The sequence below is a fragment of the Ochotona princeps genome, chromosome 8 (genome assembly GCF_030435755.1).
Source record: "Ochotona princeps isolate mOchPri1 chromosome 8, mOchPri1.hap1, whole genome shotgun sequence".
NCBI lineage: Eukaryota > Metazoa > Chordata > Mammalia > Lagomorpha > Ochotonidae > Ochotona > Ochotona princeps.
In genome coordinates this window covers 46,597,078-46,616,380 of record NC_080839.1, presented here as the reverse complement: position 1 = coordinate 46,616,380, position 19,303 = coordinate 46,597,078, and the positions used below count along the sequence as shown (strand labels likewise).

The 19,303-nt window shown below is 53.5% G+C and overlaps 1 protein-coding gene across 3 annotated transcripts in view; it reads left to right on the top strand.

Moving 5' to 3' along the window:
* SFXN5 (sideroflexin 5) overlaps positions 1-19,303 on the top strand; it is a 95,432-nt gene that overhangs the window by 64,075 nt on the left and 12,054 nt on the right. For 2 of the 3 annotated variants that reach the window (XM_004582802.2, XM_058667969.1), the window contains 3 exons: positions 8,942-9,057; positions 10,428-10,513; positions 16,720-16,837. In XM_004582802.2, coding sequence (XP_004582859.2) covers positions 8,942-9,057; positions 10,428-10,513; positions 16,720-16,837 — 320 coding nt within the window. The remainder of the gene's footprint in view (positions 1-8,941; positions 9,058-10,427; positions 10,514-16,719; positions 16,838-19,303) is intronic. The other variant, XM_036496689.2, reaches the window with a different exon arrangement.

Genomic DNA, 19,303 nt, shown 5'->3' with positions numbered 1-19,303 from the left:
CAATGGGGCCTCCTGGCCAGCCACCTTGGACCTCGCCTGGGTTTGCAGAGTCCCACACTCCCAGGGGCTGCGCAGCTCTGCAAATGACCCCAGCAGGCCTCTCTTCGCTCAGTGTGCCTTGCTCTGTGCTGGGAAGACCAACAGGCAGGGCTGCCATGTCCCATTTTACAGGAGAATAAACAAATTGAGTCTTGTTGAAAGTGACATGGAGCTGGCTAGAGTAGCCCAGGGCCTTTTTCAGGCCTACCTGAGTGACCCCTAGTCTCCCTGGAGCTGGGGAATAGAGGGGCATGGGCCCAAGCGCTGTCTCCAGGTGTTCCCTGGGTTTTCAGGTGGGGACATGCATTCATGTGCTCAGGTGTGTGTGTACCTGATGTGTGCGCTCCTGAGTGTGCCTGAGCCTTGGCATGCTGGCCACAGCTTGCCGCACCCCCGTCTGGAGCAGCAACCACGTGGGAAATCTCCGTTTCTATTTCTACCCCACGATGTCAGCAAAGACACTGAGCCCGGGCGCATGTGTGCTGGCATCAGAATCGATTGGGGACTGGTAATTAATTTGTTTAGACCTTAATTAATTCTCCAGTTCTTTCTTATTTGTGGACTGTCACGCTTAATTGTGTTCAGGAGCTCGGGCTCGGAGCAGGCCCTCCATTAACTGCCGTGTGGCTGCGGGGCGGAAGTTAATGGTGTGGGAAGCTGGGCAAACAGTGTAATTAAAGGTCAGGAGAGGAGGCCTCGGATGACGGCCCCCCTCCACCCAGGCCCAGCACCCCCACCACAAGCAGACACACTCAATGTGTTGGCCCAGTGACACCATGATTTCCCCCTGGCTGAAGCCCCCACCCCACCATTCCTAATAGATGTGTCTCTCTGGCTAGTGCCCGCTTGGAGACACACACCTGGCCCTCCTCTGGCTGGTGACATGCCCATCGTTCCTCTCCCAAGACTTCTCTGGAAGGCTGTGTATGGGGCCCACCTCCTAGAATGGAGTCGGCTGTGGGAGGAGGGTGACTAAATTCTAAGATTCTCCAGCACTCTGGACATTTAGTCTGGATTGTTTTCACTTGTCAGGAGCCTTCTTGAGTGATCTGTTCCTGGCAGCTGACTTTGCAATTCAGAAATGCCCAGTCCTGAGTTGATGACACTTCTATATGGGTTGTGAAACACGCCCAAACTCTCTAGCTATTTAAAAGAAACTGCACTAGCCCGCACTGCCTCTTGGGTGGAAAGTGCTAGGCTACCCACTCGTGCTTGATGATCATCTCTTTTTTAATGGAAAGGGGTTGGGTTCTGCACCTCCTGTGTGAGATGGTGTATGTAAAGGTTGGACAGGAACACTGTAAATATGCAGCCCTCCCTGGCAGAGCAGTAGAGCCTGCCCAAGGTGGCTGTGCCGAAGGAGGGCACGAAGCTAAGGGCTAAGGCTGGAAGTGGGCTTCCGCTTTGTTGCTGACACTTTGATGTGATTTAAACTGTTTAGCAAGTACTCATGCTACCTGCAAAATGCAGGGAGAAAAGAAGGAAGAAGAGAGAGGGAAGGAGGAGAAAGAAGAGAGAGGAGGGGAGAACAACAGTACCTTTGCCTTTGAAAAGAAGGAAGTGGAATCGAGGAACATTTGTCCAACATCAATCTGGGTCCAGATTGGGAACTCAGTTCTTCTGGTAGCTTCCATAGAGGGCTTTTCTTGTTGAATGAAAATGGCCCTTTTTTCCCTCATAGGACATAATTGTGGTAATGGGTTAAACAACCCTAGGTCTATGCCCCAGAACCAGTCTAGTACAGCCTTGGCAGTTTAGCTGCATGCCTGCAATGGCATTGGTCTCTGCCCTGTGTTGTGTCTATGTGCAGTGGAGCCAGGCCTACACAGGTGTGAGGTCACGTGGAGGCGGTCACATGTGTATGCTGCTCTGTAAATTGCCTTATTAACTTCCCTGTGAATTTTAGGCAACTTTCTGTGGCAGTTGTAAAATTCTAACTTACCCTTTTTAGCAGCCACAGTAGCTTATGCCACGAATTTCTTTTTTGGTTATGAAACAATTCAAGCACATAGAACATGGAGGAAATAGAGTGAGAAAATCTTAGATACTTTCAAAGTTCTTTATGCCTTCCACCTTCTTGCTTCTGGTTTTCTTTCCTCTGGGAAGGCCACTGACCTGGGGATCCATAAATCTCCACGTAGGTTTTGTGTTTTATCATCGATGTTTGCACCATCAGCAGTCCACTTTACTTTTACCTGCCTTCAAAGTGTGCAGTCGCTATCATGCCATGCATGTCCTTTGGAAGCCTCATTATGGTCTTCAGACGTATCTACAGGAATGCCCAGTCCCATGTTTGTCTCAGGGATTGTGTATGTCCACAGTTGATTAATGGGAGATACTTAGGTTGTTTCCATTGTCTCCATTTTATATACAAAGTGCAGCACTCTGCCCTGACACCCATGCTCACACGCACACAAGGAAGTTTCTCCTGGGCAGGCCTACCCACTGGGGAGCCTAGAGTGGGGTGGCCAGGTTAGAGGGAGGATACCTTAAAACAAAACAAACAAATATATATATATATATATATATATTATGTAAATATATATATATATTTCTTTTTTAATTGAAAGGCAGAGTTAAAGAAAGAGTGAGGAGTGACAGAGAAGTTTTCCATCTGCTGGTTTACTCCCCAAATGGCCTCAGAGCCTGTGACTGATGCAGAACCTAGTCTGGAGCCTGGAACTCCATCTGTGTCACATACTTGGCTGGCAGGGGCCCAAGCACTCTGGCCATTTTCTACTGCCTTTCCAGGTGCGTTAGCAAAGAGCTGTATTAGAAGTGGATCAGTAGGGACTCCAACTGATGCTCATATGGGATACTGACATCACAAGTGGTGGTCTAATGTGCTGTGCCACACACCAACCCCTTACTTGATTTTGACAATCATATCTTTTTCTCAATGCCTTAAAAAGCTTTTTCAATATTAAAAAAATTTTGATGGATCGCAGGGGCTGAAATGGGCCAAAACCCGTGGGTCAAACTGGCTCAATAATAAACATTTATGACTTTACTAAGAGCAAGTCTTGGCAGAGGGAGGCATCCAGCACTTTGTCGTTATAACAAAATGGCCAAGGCAGGCTCCTTTTATGGAGAAAAGAGGCTTGCTTAGCTCAGTTTCGGAGGTTCAGAGATGTAGGGCTGGAATCATCCCAGCTCTAGTGAAGGACTCAGAGCCATTGTTAATGAGACCTACTGTGGGAAGAAGCAGGCCCCTTCTCCACACAGGAAGCCAAAGGGAACTTCAGAACTGGTGCTTCCCCAATCCCATGGCAACTACCTGAATCTCTGGTCCCGGTGCCTCCTTTTAAAGGTTCCACATCCTCTCCCGGTAGCACCATTCTGAGAACCAGCTTCCAGCATATGGGATGACAGTTCATAGTACCTGCGTCCCTCTCCCTGCCCTGCCAAGGGTGCTGCTCCTTCCACAGTTGTGAGATGGAGTATGCGATTGTGAACATCGGAGTGACAGGATGAAGACCGACTTTGCGTTACCCCTTCTCGGTTGGGAGGAGACACATGGAGCATCATAGACCAATCACTGGCAAAAAGAGGAACAGTGCTATTGGTTGGGACTAATCTTTTGGGGGCGCGGTACCTGTTGGGAGTCGATCACCATGACCCTGCACACAGACTAGTATCAGTGACCCTGAGTCTATTATCTGTCATCACTCTGTCTTTCCCAGTTTCCCGTTTCTCATAGTAACGCTTTATTATCAGTAAGTCCTGAATGCCGTATTTCTCAGATGGCTCGCTTATAAGATGTGTTAATGTAATAGGCTTGCTGAAGAGGATCAAAGTGTAATTACTGGACCTTGGCAGGAGTAAACAAGCATTCAACACAGGTCACTCTCTAGCACAGGGTCGGGGTCCAAAGCCTCCCTCATCCTCCCCGCTGCCTTAAAAAAAAAGACTTACTTGAAGTCAGAGAGAGAGAGAGAGTGCGTGAGCATGAGCGTTCTTCCTCTGCTGGACTGCCCCACCTTTTCTAATTCCATCTTGGAACTCTGCTTTTTGTAATCTTTGCTTTTAATCTTGATCCTTTTAACCCTTTTAAGACTGACAGTGTCATGCCAAAGCATGTTCAAGAATATTGGGACTTTTCTGTATTTCCTATGTGGTTTCACTTGTGGTTCCATTTTTTTCTTTGCTTGAAGGAAAAAAAAAAATCCCGAAGTTAATCAGCTTCTTTAGGAAGTGCGTAACATACGAGTATAGATACCTAAGTATGGGACGTGCGCCAACCCCTGCTGGCTTTAACATTTTTTACGATCTTCAAGAAGTTTGGCATTTCTTTGAACTTTTTAGGTAAGTAAAACATAATTGCATTCTCCTGGTGAGAGCGCAAATAACCTAGAGGGATTGAGTGTGGAGAAAAGAAGGTGACAGCCTTTCCACTTTCCCCTGCCCGAGGGACCCACAGAAGGAGGCCCGAGGCTGTCACGCCTGACCTGTGCATTGGGGCACATGTATATGCGTGTCTGTTAGCTGCAGGCCTTCCCCGCGGCAAACCAGCACGGACATAGTCAGTAGTTTTTCTCACTTAGCAGTTTGTTTTGGAGATCCTCCTGTGTGAGCTGCCTAATGGTGGACATTTAGGTTGTTTCTAATTATTTGCTCTTACAAACAGCGCTATAATTACCATCCTTGTAAATGTCTCTTTGTGCATATGGGCAAGCATTTCTTTAGGGGAGCTATCTATGGTTTGGCAATTTCTACTGCCTTTAATTGCATTGCCTGGTATCTGGCAGACGATCTTCTGCATGTACAATAACTTTTCATGTCCATACACCATTATAGTGTAAGTTTGAAAAAGATGTTTTAGGCAACAATTAGGAATCTAAGTTTAAGTTCAAAGTCTGTGTGGATTGGTGTGGTCAGCTAAGGTGACTCTCAGCGAGGAGCTATCTGCATGCAAGGCTAAGTCAGATGTGACTGGCAGCTGAGTTCAGCAGCAGGCAAGGTTCCCCACCCGCCTCAGCCACCCCTGTGTCCGTGGAGAGCACACCATGAGTTCTTACTTCATGAAAATATAGGAAAATATGTCTTAAAACTGAGGAGCTGTGGGGTATGATTCTGCCTGCATCAGTAGTCTGTGCCCCGTCTCCGTGTCGGCCTGCTCTTTCCCTTTGGGATTTGCTGCCACTGCCTTCCCACCAGTTCATCCCCTCCCATTGCTGGGTTTGTGCAGCTGGCCCAGGACCCAGTGTTGTTCCGTGTGTCTGTTCCGGGACTCGCTCCCCTGTGGTCTCCTTTTCGAGAACTTGCTTGCACGTCTGTCCTCTCCATGGCTCCTTCTTGCCCACGCAGTCCCTCTCACGCGGGCTGCTTCATTAGCTGTTCACAATCTGCATGATTTTGCATCGCAATGGGTTGGATGTGAGAACATCTGCAGCAGTCAAGAACATATTTTTCTCAGGACTTGACACTAAGCTTGCAATCAGCATGTAGTGCTCTCTCGCCCTCTCCTCCTCTCCCTCTTCCTATCCCTCTCCCTCTTTGCCTCTTTGTCTCTCTCGTTCGGTGGACATCTCCCAGCATTGCTCCAGCATCGCTTGTGCCTGAGTCTTGAATAGTGTCAATCTGAGTTGAAAATATGCCAACTTTCTTAACAATATCACCAACAGACTATTTAATTAACCTGATGATACTGTCACTAATAGATCTTGGGGTGGGCATTGTGGCACAGCAGGTTAAGCTCCTGATTGGAATGCCAGCATCCATGTCAGTGCCTGGATTCAAGCCTTGGCTACCTTGCTTCCAATCCAGCTCCCTATTAATTCATTCTGGGAGGCAGAGGATGATGGTTCAAGTGCTTGGGTCCCTGCCTGCCCTACAGAAGACCAGGATGGAGTTCCTAGCTTCCGCCTTCAGCTTAGCTCAGCCCTGGCTATTGGTACCACTTGGAGGAGGAACCAGCAAAAAGACCAGTCTGTCTTCTGGCTCTGCCTTTCAGAGATGAAAAGAAACGAAATGTAAAATGGATAGTACCAGTCATTGTCGGTGTGTTAGGAAGCAGAGCCACAGCCACGGTGGTGCAAGGCTTCCGTTACCATCTGTTTAGGCTGTGTCGTTAACCTTGGGAGCTGGATTTGCCAAGAGTGGGGGGGAGGAATGGCTAGGGAAGGCTTGAAGGGCATATAGCAGAATCAAAGGTTCTGGATGATACCACAGCCAGGAAACGACTGCAACCACTGGCATTCTCACTGCTCTGAGGCAGACATGCCCACTTGCCCATGTGTACAACAGGTATTCAAGAGTGAACACGACCTGGGCAGTGAACAGAGGGGCACGTGTGGCCTGAAGTATCCCGCTCCGTGGGAGGACCTGGGTCGCTGGCATTCAGAGGGGACTGTAGGCTCTTCTATCTTTTTTTCACCCAGGAAGCTTAGATGAGAGGGGAGCATCATCACCCCCAAAAGCTGTTGGATGATAGAAGCTGAGTCTTCACTCACTTTCATGTTCCATCTACCTTTTTTCTCGAGTGGTCTTGTGTTTGACCCTGAGTCTGGGCCTGCATCAGCTAGCCATGTTTCACAGTGAGAAATTCCTGGTCTGCCTTTGACTCTACACTCTTAACTATCTCCTCCGCAGACACACACATTGCTGCTCCCCCTGACTGCCAGGGTCCGGCACAGGGACTGACTTGCATGTGAGCTCAGCCAGCTCCCAGGGGGCAGTGGGGACCTAAACGCTGTCCTGCCGATCCCAGCCAGGGACTCCAAGCTGAAGGAGCTGGGTGGCAGCTGTTCACCCAGCTCCTTCAGTTGTCTAGTCAAGCTGGCTTTAAGGGGATGTGAAAACCATGGCTGTGCTCCTGTAACATGGCCCTTGCTGGCACGGGGGTTGAGCTAGTGTAATGCAATGGCTTCTCAGAAGGCAGAGAAGCCCACTGTCCCCTCCGTCCAGCAGTTCCCTTGGGTCTTCTGGGAACTGAGGTCCTGCGGCCATCCCAACCTGGTGGGTGGGGCCGGGGTGGGGGTGGTGGAGCGGTGTGCAGAGCACTCCTACTGCCACTAGAGGGCAGTTTGCTAACAGAGACTTGTGCTGTCTTCGCAAGGCTGTTCTGGGGGCTCACCTTTGGGAGTGAACAAGAAAGGACAGTCGACTATGGACTCTAACCCTGATGGCTCTCAACCCAGCCTCCTGGCCCCTCCTCTAGGACATTCCCTGGCTACTCCAAATTTCCTTACCCTCAACCCTCAGTGTCTAGCTGTGATCGAGATAAGAATCTCTCCTAGTCAGTCCTGCTGACATTTGGGGGTACGGAACCCTTGGTTGGAGGGTCTGCCTGATCTGGAGTAGTCCGTTGTGAGCATTGTACAGTGGTAGGCAGCTTCCCCCGGGGCCACCCCCAGTTGCCAGTGCACCCCACCCCCGCCCCAGATCCTGATCTTCACAACAGATTTCAGACGTGGCCAAGTGTCTGACAAGATGAAGGCACTGTTGATGTCGGGTGCGTGCACCTGCTGTGAGGACAGGAAGGACGCGAGGCTGAGGCCCAGCCATAGAGTGCTGCCTTGGTCCTCACCACAGAGTCATGTGCAGTGGGAGAGGCTCGGAGATGGCACGTTTGCTCTGAACACATTTAGAAGCGCATTTGGTCTCCCAAACTATGCACAGCCTCACGGTCTCCCCCTCCCTGTGTGTCCCTCCTGCATCCCACATGACTGAAACAGAAGGTGGAAGCTCAGAGCCCTCTGGGTCCCAGGCCCCCCTCACCTGCAGAGCCCCATCTCCAGCTGCTCGGACCCTGGACCACTGGGCTCCCAGTCATTGGCTCGGGCCCTGACAGCATCTGTGCTGCCTCCCACTGCGCCTGCCCACCAGGCCCCACCGCCCTCCAGCTCCCCAAACCCTGGTGCCTCCCCCAACTGGAGGGAGGGGGAAGCAGCAGGTGTTGATGCTAATCAGTGTTCACAGCCCAGAACTGCAGTCGCTCCCAGGCTCACACACTCCCCAAAATTAAACACTCATTATACAAAATTAATTGACATTAATTAGCAAAAATTAAAACTTTAAACACAGCAAGGCGCTTTGGGGGGAGAATGAAGCAGCCGGGCTCTGCGTTTGTCACCCCCACTCCCCACCCACCCACTACCCCCGTGTCCCCCTAGTTTCATTCTGAAACAGGAGTGGAGGAGTTCAGGTGAGGTCAGCACCCACACCCCACCATGCATCTCAGGTGAGGGGAAGCTGCCAGCTGATGGGTGAACCCTGGACGCTGCACCCAGTGCTTAACTAAGGAGCCAGGAGCCCTCCTTTCATTTCAGCTTAGGTCCTCAAGGTCTCCGCTGAGACAAGGCACAAGGACAACCAAGGGAAGGCTCCTGACACAGGGGCAAGTCTGACCTTGACTTGTCTGCCTCCTCCACATCTCCCAGCTGCTGGTTGCTCAGAGGTTTCAGTTTCTTTGCCTTTCCACCTTGTCCCGCTTGACTGTGTGACCTCAGATCCATCCCTCCCCCTCTCTGAGCCTCAGTTTTCCATCCATATGATGAGGGGGCGGTGCTGGGTGAGCACAGAGGTTCCTGTCTGCTCTGGAACCTGCTGTCAGGGAAGTGAATCTCTGGCAAGTTGATTCATTGTGAGGCGCAAAGGATCGTGTGTGAATGCTGACATCCTCCGAGGCCAGAGAGGCTGGAGGTGCTGACAGTGAAACTTCCAGCCCCAGGGGCTGTCTTCAGGCCAGGGAGGCTTGCACTAGCAATGTTACACCCCAGAAGGGAGGGAAGCCACTGACTGGGGCTGCTCCTTCGTTCTCCACCCCAGCTCACCAGGTGCCCCCAGACCTCTCCCCAGGCCAACGGGCAGGTGGACCTTCCCCACCTTGCCTGCTGCATCTGCTCTTTGTCCAGAACCTGGAGACCCTCTGACTCCTGCCCCCGTGCCCCTCTGTCTCCAGCCAGTGCCAACATCTGCAACGTGGTCCTGATGCGCTATGGGGAGCTGGAGGAAGGCATTGACGTCCTGGATGCTGACGGCAACCTCGTGGGCTCCTCCAAGATCGCAGCCAGACATGTGGGTTGCCTAGGGGCTTAGAGTGGGGCCGGGGGTGGGGAGGGAGGGAGGGAGGCCGTGGTGGAGATCAGCAGCAGGGAGGGGCGTAACTTCCTCTCAGCACATTCGCTCCCCGCTCCATGGTTGTAGCCTTGCTTCTCCCCACCCTCTCCCCCCTATTCCTACTGTGAAACTCTCCCATCTCTTACTCCAGGCTCCCAGGACCAGGCTGTTCCTGGGGTCACCTCACCCAGAGCAGGTGCTAATTGGTGAGGGTGGAGGTGACTTTCCCCAGAGCCTCCTTCTCTGTTCCCAGGTCCCAGGGCCCCACTGTGCTGGGCCTTTCTGGGCTCCTGGGTAAGGAGAAGGCATGGAGGTGTGAGTAGTTTGTGGTCTGTGTTGCCAGGCGCCTCTGTAAGTGCTCCTCGGTGGGGGTGGGAGCATGAAGCATTAAAGTTTTCAGGGCCCAGCAGCATTGGTGTAGAGCAGAAAGCCCCTCTCTCACCTCTGGCTTCACTGGCCTGACCTACTCTGGCACTTGAAATTGCAAAGCAGATCATCCAGTCCATTTGTACATGTGCTGGTGCTCTCCCAGCCACCTTACTGATGACACAAGTGGCTCATCCTGCCGCCCTGAGTGCTGGGACTGGTGTGTGGGGGCAGCCCCCGGGAGACTGAGCATCCCCCTGCATGACAGCCATTCAGGAAGAAGCCCCTCATGAGTCCTGACCTTCCCTCCCCACCAGTCTCAGGATGGGCTTGGGAGGGCAAGAGGTTGGGTGCCACCCTATGCCTGTGATGGAGGCTCAAGGTCCCCATAGCATGCCCACACCCATTCAGGAGACTGAGTGAGCTCTTCCAGGCCTCCCTGAGGCTAAACATGGCACCTGGGAACCTGTAAGAGTATAATTTCCACAGTGGCCAGCACAAAACTCCCTGGGACCCTTGGGGGAGCCCATGGAGCAGGCCTCGGGCACACAGCATGGAAATGCTGCTGGTCCCTTGCAGAGGTGACTCCAGAGCCTTTGCCTTGAACCCATGTCCAAAGGAAAGCGGACACCCCAGGGTCGCAGTCCCTAAGGCTTGCAGCTGCAGCTGGCTGTGCTGGCTCTCCTTATGCTGTCTTAGGTCACCCGTATGCTTCGGGGATGCTGGCCCCTGCATCCAGGCCTACCCCCTCCCCAACATGCAGCAGGGCCTAGAATCTGTTCTTCTTGGATGTGTGTGGTGACAAGATGGAGCTGGCAGTGTCCTGTCATTCCGAATAATCCTGCCCAGCCAGATGCACTCAATACTGGCACACACCTCTAGGCTAGGGATCAAAGCCGGGAGGGTGATAGCCACACCGGACCCTTTTCACCACAGCTTCTGCTTGCCTCCCCCTCCCCTAGGCCCTGCTGGAGACGGCGCTGACACGGGTGGTCCTGCCCATGCCCATCCTGGTGCTCCCCCCGATTGTCATGTCCATGCTGGAGAAGTGAGTGGGGGCAGCCGGGACAGAGGGGAGGCCAGCTAGGAGTAAGGCACAAGAAATTGTGGGCAGCCTAGCCCAGGCTGCTGCAGGGGCTGGGAAGTGTCCTGCTCTGTTGTCAGCTTCTACTGGACACTGCTACCCTGCCCTGCACTGCCCTGAAGAGCTGGTCATTCTGGGTGCATGTGTGTATATGTGTGTGGGTGTGCCTGTGTGTGTGTGTGTGTGTGTGTGTGTGTGTGTATACACACACATTCTTAGCAAATAGTGCAGGACCATTTTTGAAGATGTCTTTGGAGAGAAGACTTGGTTTGGGGCCGGTGCCTACCACAAAGTGAGTCACCGCCTCACGGAGCCACACTTTCTCCCCTGTAAAATGCAAATTGTCATAACTCTTCTGCCTCCCCCAGAAATGTCTCTTTCATATTTTTTACTTGAAAGGCAGAGACACAGAGAACTCCCATCTATTGATTCACTCCTCAAATGCCCACAATGGCTGGGTCTGGGCTAGGGCCAGGGCTAGGAGATGGGAACTCAATCTAGGTCTCCCAGGTGGATGGCAGGAATCCAATTGCTGAAGTCATCATCACTGCTTTTTGCCAGGGTCTGTATTGGCAGGAAGCTAGAGTTAGGAGCTAGAACGGGGTACTGGACCTGGGGGCTATGCTGTGGTACTTGAGTTTGCCACATACTGGGTTAAACTCCCAATCCTTCCCAGATTTGTCCTGGCTTTAAAAAATTCGATTGTGATGCAGCAAGTTAAGCGAGCACTTGCAGTGCTGGCATCCTGTATAAGTGCTGGTTCTAGTATCTTCTGTTCTGCTTCCAATCGAGCTTCCTGATATTGCACTTGGGAAGGCAGTGGGAGATAACCCAAGGATTTAGGAGAGACCCAGATGGAATCCCTTGCTTCTGGGTTTGCCCTGGGCCAGCCCCAGCCATTGCAGCTTTTGGGGGGAATGAACCAGTACATGGAGAATCCCTCCCTCTCTGTCACTTTGCTTTCAAGTAAATAAATACGCCAGATTCTGAGCAATAATGAAGGAGACATAATAGCACCAAGAATACAGTGATTTTATTCTTTACTGGTATGAGGTTGAGCCACAGAGCAGGGAGAGAGGCACCAGGACAGACCCTGTGTGGGTCGGGCAGTCCCTGAGGATTAGAGTAGACCTAAGAGAATGGCATGGGTTGTGGAAGGACCCCTGGGTGCAGGTACCCTGGAGGTGCTAACAGCCTGGGCTCCCCCTGCCACACTGCCTCTGAGGGCTTCAGGTCTGATTGGCATGTGGTTGGGTTTTGCCAAGCCTGGAACTGGGAAAGGCCTGGCTGTAGGGAGCCTGTGTCTTTATGGGCGAGTTGGGTAAGAGCCCTGCCTGGGTCAGCTACAGGGGGAGACTAGGACCGGTATGTACCAGGGCCAAGGTGACCTTGACAGGAGGTGGCACATGGGCCCTGAAGCCACAGCCAGTCTGGAGGGAGCAGCACTGGATGGCTCTGAGAGCAGAGTGGAGTTCTGTAGGAGTGATGCCTCTGTTGGGCCAGGTAGACACCTGTTGCATGGACACCAAAGCAAAGCTTGTTCATGGCAGTAAGGGCCGAAGGACGGGGGGAACCGATTCAGGCGGTAGCCCCTCAGGTTCTTAAGAAGAGGAGGTCTCAAGGCAAGGACATGGTACTTTGAGAATTGGGATTTCAGGAAAAAACAAACCTGCAGTGGAACTGCCAGACTTTGTACCCCTGATCCTTGGAAGCCACGGTCCCCTTGTGTACCACACACCAGTAAGCACACACAAGGCTGGAGCCTCCATCCTCCAGACCACAGCATCCAGAGCCCTGGCTCTGGGACACAGCTTCCCGTGTGCTCATGACTGTGTCACTTTTGTGATATGCTGAGACACAGCCCTCCTGTGACAAGTTGTGTGAAGCAGCTGCACTCATCACAGAAGGGTATCAGGGGCCACAGAAGCCCAGGACTTGGTGGGAGCCTGGCCCTCCTGGCTCAGGAAGTGAACCCATGGATGAGAGATTTCCAGCCACAGGCAAGGAGCCTCATCTGTCCCGTCCACTGGCCCTGCACTCCACCCTAGGCCTCCTGGGATCACTGGGCTAACGTGCAGCCAGTCATCTCACTGAGGAAGGGCAGGACCAGTGTGGAGCCTCCTCTGCCTCTGGATGTTGCCTTTCTGGTATGTTCTGCCCTTTACCCCTGCAAACTATGAGCAGGAGGAGCCGGGAAAGCTGGGTCAGCCCATGCCATCCAGGAGAACCATGAGTTGTGGCCCCTTCTCACTCAGCTCTGAGTTGCTTTAGCAGAAGGTACAATAATGGCTGGTGTCTTGTTGAATTGATGGCTTAATCTTGGCTTTGTGTGTCACAGGGGGTTCAGGTTATTCTAATTCTGAATCTCCATTGCCTAGGATCTGCCTCCTGTCTAGGTGTCTGAGCTCAAGTCCCATGTAGTCCAGATTAACCTCCGGGGCTCCTGGCAGCCATGTGTATGCTTGGTTCCTGCCTGGAACTTTTGAGGCATTGGAAAGAAGAAAAGAGTCCAGCCCAAGTTGTACCAGGAATATCCGGATGAATGAGGGTCTCAAAGTTGCTCACTGCACAGTGAGGTGGTGGGACAGGCAGAGCTGCCTGGCAAAGTGAGCAGAGATTACTGGTAGGAAAATAAAATCTGGGTTCCTGCTTCCTCACTTCTACCCATCTGCTGTAGTCAGGGAGCTTCCCCAAGCCTCCGTTTCCCACCTAGAATCTGTGGACACTGCCCTTTCCTCAACTGGCTCACTGGGCCTTTGCCATCGACAGCCCCTAAGGCCCTTGGCAGAGGCTATAACAAGTGGCCTTTGGGCACCTGGGGTGATGGTTCAGGGCCTGTGCTGAAAGGCTGATGGGGGAGGTACTTCCCCATCCCCATCCCCCAGGGAGTACCAGGTGGGTCTGAGAGTCCAGATAGCCTGGCAAAAGAAAAAAAAAAAGACAAAAGAACACTTACAAAGCAGCCTCCTTGCAAATTAATGGAGTGCAAACTCACTGTGCTGCCGGTGCTGAAGGAATGCACAGCAGTGGAAGGGGGGGGACCAGCTGTTGTGTGGCAGTCCAGGGGCTGGGACCAGGCTGGCTCCGCCTCTGATCTCAGTTCCTCCTTTCCAGGCCCCTGGGTTTCCTGTTGGGAGGAGAGAGCAGGGGCTCAGCCTGGAATGAAAACTAGGAAGCCAGGACTCACGGCCCAAAGCTAGGCTGCCTTCTCTGGGAGGTCCACAGGCAGGTGCAGGGAACAACCCCTCTGGCCCCTGCTGCTTGCCCTGCCTTCCTGCGGCAAGAGCTTAGCAGCCAGGCCAAGGAGGAAGCTGGATTCAGAACCAGAGCTGGGATCAGCCTCCTCTATCCCTACTCACTTACCTTCTGCTCAGAGGCAGAGTTCTGTGCTGGACCAAGGAGGCTGTGGCTTGCTCACTCAGCCCTGCATCCCTGGCCTTGCAATGTGAGAGGACTTCAGAGGCACCAGGCGGCGTCTAACCTGGGTCAGGGTGCAGACCACATCCTGGTTGTAGGTCCCCGAGTCCGCTCCCACAGCCTCCATCTCTCTCTGGATCCGGGTCTTTCCTCTCTCTCAGGCATTTGCACATCTCTCCATCTGCATATTTTAACTCCCCCAGCTGCCTTTCCAATCCCTTCCTGCCATTTCCCTCTCTTCCTCCCCTCCCCCAGCCTGCTGTGTTCACTCTCCCGCCTGCTTGCTCTGGGCTGGGACTCAAGGCTTCCTGCTTAGCAGTAGTCTCGGGTCTCCCTCGGCTAAGACTGAGCTGGGGTTTCCTGGCCTGTCTTCCCAGTGGGGACTTCAGCCAATCACACTAGAAATAGGCACCAAGGCACCACCCTTTATGGAAGGGGAGCTGTCCGGTGTGCCTAGCAGAAAGCTTTGAGGATTGAGTCCAGGTCTGCCCCTCTTCTGCCTGGAAAGAGCTTTACTCTTCTCCCAGTCACCTATCCTTACCCTAAGTGACCCCTAGGACGGTGCCTCCAGGGACACCATGCCTCCTCCTGCCACTGCTGTAGGCCCCAGTGTGCTTGTCCTGCTGCAGAACTTGACCTGCAGTTGAAAGCCAGCTGGTTGGCTTCAGGCTTACACCAGTCCCTCCAGGCACCTAAGGATACCTTGGGTTGAGCCCAGGCAGGGAGTGGGGCATGTGGAGCCTAGCTTGGAAGAGCATGGGTGTGAGCCTGAACCAGGTACTCCTATCTCTTACTCTTGTCATGTGGTTTCATCCAAGCTTCACTCATCAGCTGGGCAGGCTGGGTGGTCCGCACAGGAGGAAACCACAACAATCACACAATCACCTAGCATTGATTGCATTACTGTGCAACCATGAGCATGCAGACACCATGTCTGATGCCAGCTGAGCCCAGGGTGGGGGGTGGAGGGCTCTTGAAAGTGTGAGTTCTTACCCAGCTATACAGGCTACCCTGGGACACACTTGGGTTTGAGAACTGCTGCTGCCTGGTTAGGGCCAAGTACTCTTGGGATTCTTGCCTTAAGAGGTGAGGATGGTCACACTGCCTCTGTGTAGCCCACGTGTGGCCATGGGGTGGCCCCACTCTCCTGGGGGAGGGGCAAGAAACTGACCTGAACCCTTTTGGCACCAGGGGATGGTCACATGGAAGCAGTTACAGAGGCCAGGATAGTACCAGGCAGACAGTGAGGGCTACTGGCTACCTAGGTCCTGGACTTCACCTTAAGAGAGAATTCAGGAGTGAGTCAGAGCACAGGAATAGTGAACAGCAAGTGTTTTCTTGAGAAAACATGCGAAGTGGGGGCCATGTTCTGTGTTATATGGGCAGGTCAACGAAAGGAGGGCAGGGGGCTTCTTCTACTAGGGCAAAACAGTCTTGGCTTGCCTAGCAGGTAAGTGGCAATTTCTGGAATTTACTACCTGTTTTTGCTCCTTACATGGTCTGGTGTTCCCTATTTAGGCAACTGATAACGTGTTGGTTAGTATGCTAAAGCATCACAGTGAGTATATGATGTTATAGAGTCCGTCTAGCTTAGCCTTGGCCCCCAGTATCAGCCTGGTGCAGGCAGGGAGCCTGTTTACCTTTAAAGCACAGGGAGCCAGAGCTGAATCCAACAGACCTTGAGATAATAGACACTCCCTCAGGGGGCTTTGTTTCTCTCTCTGTCTCCAATTTGAGTGTCCGTAATTGCCCCCTTGCACGTAGTCCAGTTGTCCATCCCGCTGGCACTCCCAGGGGATCCCCAGGTGGATGCTTGTGGTCTGGGCTTCAAGAGGCAGCTGCTAGGTTGTGCAGAGTGGACAGCTGTGGTGAACATGGTGAAGGTGTTTAAGGTTGCTGGTGTGACTCCCAGTCTTTATCTGTGGAGCTTGTTTTGTCCTGGAGCTAGAAGACCCTTGGGTCCTGGAGGGAGATTTTTCATATTCCTCCCTGGCCCCGGAATACCAGTTCCTCATGGGTCTCAGCTGGAGTGGGCTGGAGACAGAGCTGGCAAAGGGGCCTGCAGAAAGGGAGCCAGGAGCAGCTTGAGGCAATGACTTTTCCAAGGAGTCAGGAGTTCATGTCCGCCTGCCTGCTATACTTTTGGCCTTGGAAAAAAAAGTCCCTCCCCAGCTCTGTGGCTTTTGGGTGGAATTGCTAAGGAGGCCAGTGGAGTGTCTTCTGTTCTGCCCCAAGAGGAGATCGCCTCCTGAGGTTGTGTGTACGTGCACATGTATGTGCGTGTGTGTGCACCTGTGCTTGTGTTGCTTAGGTATGCCTGCACCAGCATGTGTTTGCATGTGTGTGCACATACATGTACATGTGTGTTTGCATGTTCGTGTGTGTATGCACATGTTTTGTCTCCTCTCTGAACTTGGCATTTGTTTGCTGGTTCCCCGTGTGCTGCTTCTGACTCTCTCACTGCCTTGTGTGTCTCCCCAGGAGCAGGAGCTGACATCTTCTGTCATCCCCCTCATGGGGCCTTACTGACACTGGCTAAACACACGCGACCAGCCATGTGCCTCAAGGCAGGGCCTAGGGCTAGGGGTGTGGATGGTGGTAAACCTTGAAGACAGAATTCAGTTACATCTACATAGCTAATGCCCAGTCCTGCACCCTGGGACCCCACAGGGGACCCAGCCCCAGTGTGGGGGCTCACAGCAGCCTACCCAATCTTCAGACCTCATGGGACTCCTCCTCTCTCTCCCCTATAGGACAGCTCTCCTGCAGGCACGCCCCCGGCTGCTCCTCCCAGTGCAAAGCCTCGTGTGCCTGGCAGCCTTCGGCCTGGCCCTGCCACTAGCCATCAGCCTCTTCCCACAGATGTCAGAGGTCAGTGGGGATGAGTGGAAGAGGGGGAGGTAAGCCCAGGACAATTCGGTCACTGGACAGCAAGTACCTTTTCGGTGCTGAGTCCTGAGCTCCTGCTAGGCACTGAGTTAGAACTGTGAGTGAGCCTGGCCTAGGTGGTGACTGCTGAGAGTTGAAGGTCAAGCAATAAGCACAGGATTGCCTGGGGAATAGCACACAGAATGTGAAGATGGTCGAGACAGGGGAAGTTCAGTTGCACCTAGGAGAGGGGACAGCAAATCCCACCAAGCCTGCAAGGAGGTGGCAGTGCCCTGGGGCCTGGTGAGAAGGGATTAAGGGAGAGCTGGGGGAAAGTTCTGGGATGAGACACCATTTAGCCTGTCCGGCATGGCCTGTAAGGTGGGTTGGGTCCGGGTGGTGTTGGGAGCTTGGACATACGTCAAAGCCAAAGGTTGATGTCATTCCGATTGTGGTGTTTCCTGCAGTTGCATCTTGAGGCAGAGGGTGGGGGTTGGAGCTCTGCAGAGCCTCTCCAGCAGGAGGCTGTGGCATGCATCCAGCTGGAGCCAGTGGGCTTGGTCCAGGCTGTTTGGCAGCGGGCATGAGAAAGAAGGGGGTCCTTGAAGGGAATGTGAGAAGGCTGCTTCCTCATGGTTTGAGGAGGGATTGATTGCATGTGGGAGGGAGAGGGAGCTGGCGGCACGCGCCCCTGGATTTCTGACTTTCCCCCACCAGGCAGATGTGGAGACCATGTCACATGATAGAGAGGAGCAGGGCAGGCTGCAGGTTGGAGCTGGATGGCTCTGTGGGTGGGGGCAAGGAGCCTAGGAATGAGCCTGTGGGTGTGCCCCTGGGAAGCTGCTCTGCTCTGGAGTCCCTGAGGGACATGGGCTGCAGGGCCAATGGTAGGTGGCTGCCCACAGGTCAGCACCCTAAGAGGTGGTCACTGCCCGTGAAGGCTGATCCTGTGTCCCTGGGTGCCAGGGCCCAGGTGAGGCTCAGTAGGGAAATAAAAGAAGCCAGCCCACGTGTGGAACCTCACGGGGTTGTTTCTATGTGTTACCTGGGAGGGACTGCAACTGTGTGACTGTGAAGGTGGAGGCTGGGCAGACAAGACTGTGAAGGTAGGAGCGCTGGAGGGATAGGGTTGGGACAGCACAGGTCCTGATGCATGACCTCGGCTGGGGCCAAGCCCCTCCGACTCAAGTGTGCTGCAGGGGAGTGGGGGGCAGGTACAGTCAGGCTGGGGAAGTTGAGGACATTGTTCTGGGGGTTTCTGTGTACTATGACAGAGAATGAAGAGATTTGAGGCACCCAGAGGGGACCATGTGGGAAACAGCTGACGGGTGTTGGGGGAGTAGGAGGCAGCAGAGAAGCCTGGTGGGTGGTGCCAGGAGAGGTGGTAGGGTGGGATGGGGCTAGGATGGCTGGGGGATAAACTGTAGGGCACCCACTCTCATCACCCTTGCTAGCCCCATTTTTCCCGGCAAGGTGGGCAGGGCATCTGGTAAGGAAGTGCTGGACTTGGCCTCTAATTGGGATTGGGAGTGAAGATGGGCAAGACTCATACAGGGCCAAACAGTGGGTGGTGTGTGGAGTAAGCGAGCTCCTACCCAGAGTGAGCCCAAGAGGGCAATTGCAATGTCAGAACCAGCCCTGCTGCAGGTGGGGCCCCTGGAGAAAGAAGTCAGGGAAGGTGGTGCTGGGCCAGGATTGTGAGGACTGGAGAGTCACAGACTTGGAGGAGAAGGTGGGGACACAGCTTTCAGGACTCAAGGTCCTTGGAGGATGAGCACTGGATTCGCTTAACTTCCCAGGTCCCAGAGCCTGGCGGGGCTGGGAGGCTATCTTAGCACCACCGTGCAGGAGGATTCCTGGGGTGTTATCTGTGTCAGCATCTACTTCATGGGCCCAGCCCAGGGCTAGGACAGGGATGCTGTCACAGCCTCAGCCTGGGAAGGCCCAGTGGTGCTGAGAAACCCAGGCCAGTCTAGCAATTCCGCAGATGTGAGGGATAGCATTCCCCCAGCAGACCCTGGATCCCCATCCTCAAGGGGCTGAGCCGGCACTCCTTGAAGCTACCATCTGTCTCTGTGATGTCAGCCTGGATCCAGGCTCTAGGAAAGGGTCCTAGTCACCTGTGTGCTGTAGGTACCTTGTGCGCTGAGCCTCCTGTTGCTCTCACAGCTTCACCTGACAGCTCAGGGCTGCCCACAATAGAGAAAACCCAAAGCAGAGTCAGAAACCAGCCCAGGCCAGACTCCTAGGGCCTCCCAGTTTACCACCCTGTGGAAGTGGAGGCCCAGGACAGCCATGGGACCAGCCCCACATGGGGCTGTTGTGAGAGGAAGGCCCAGAGGTCCACACTTCCCTCTGCAGAGCTGCAAGGGAGTGCTGCCCCCAGTGGTTATCTGGGGCTGGATTTCTGTCCACTCCCAAGCACTTACCTAAGTCCTAGTCCTATTCTGTTGCTGTAACAAAATGCCC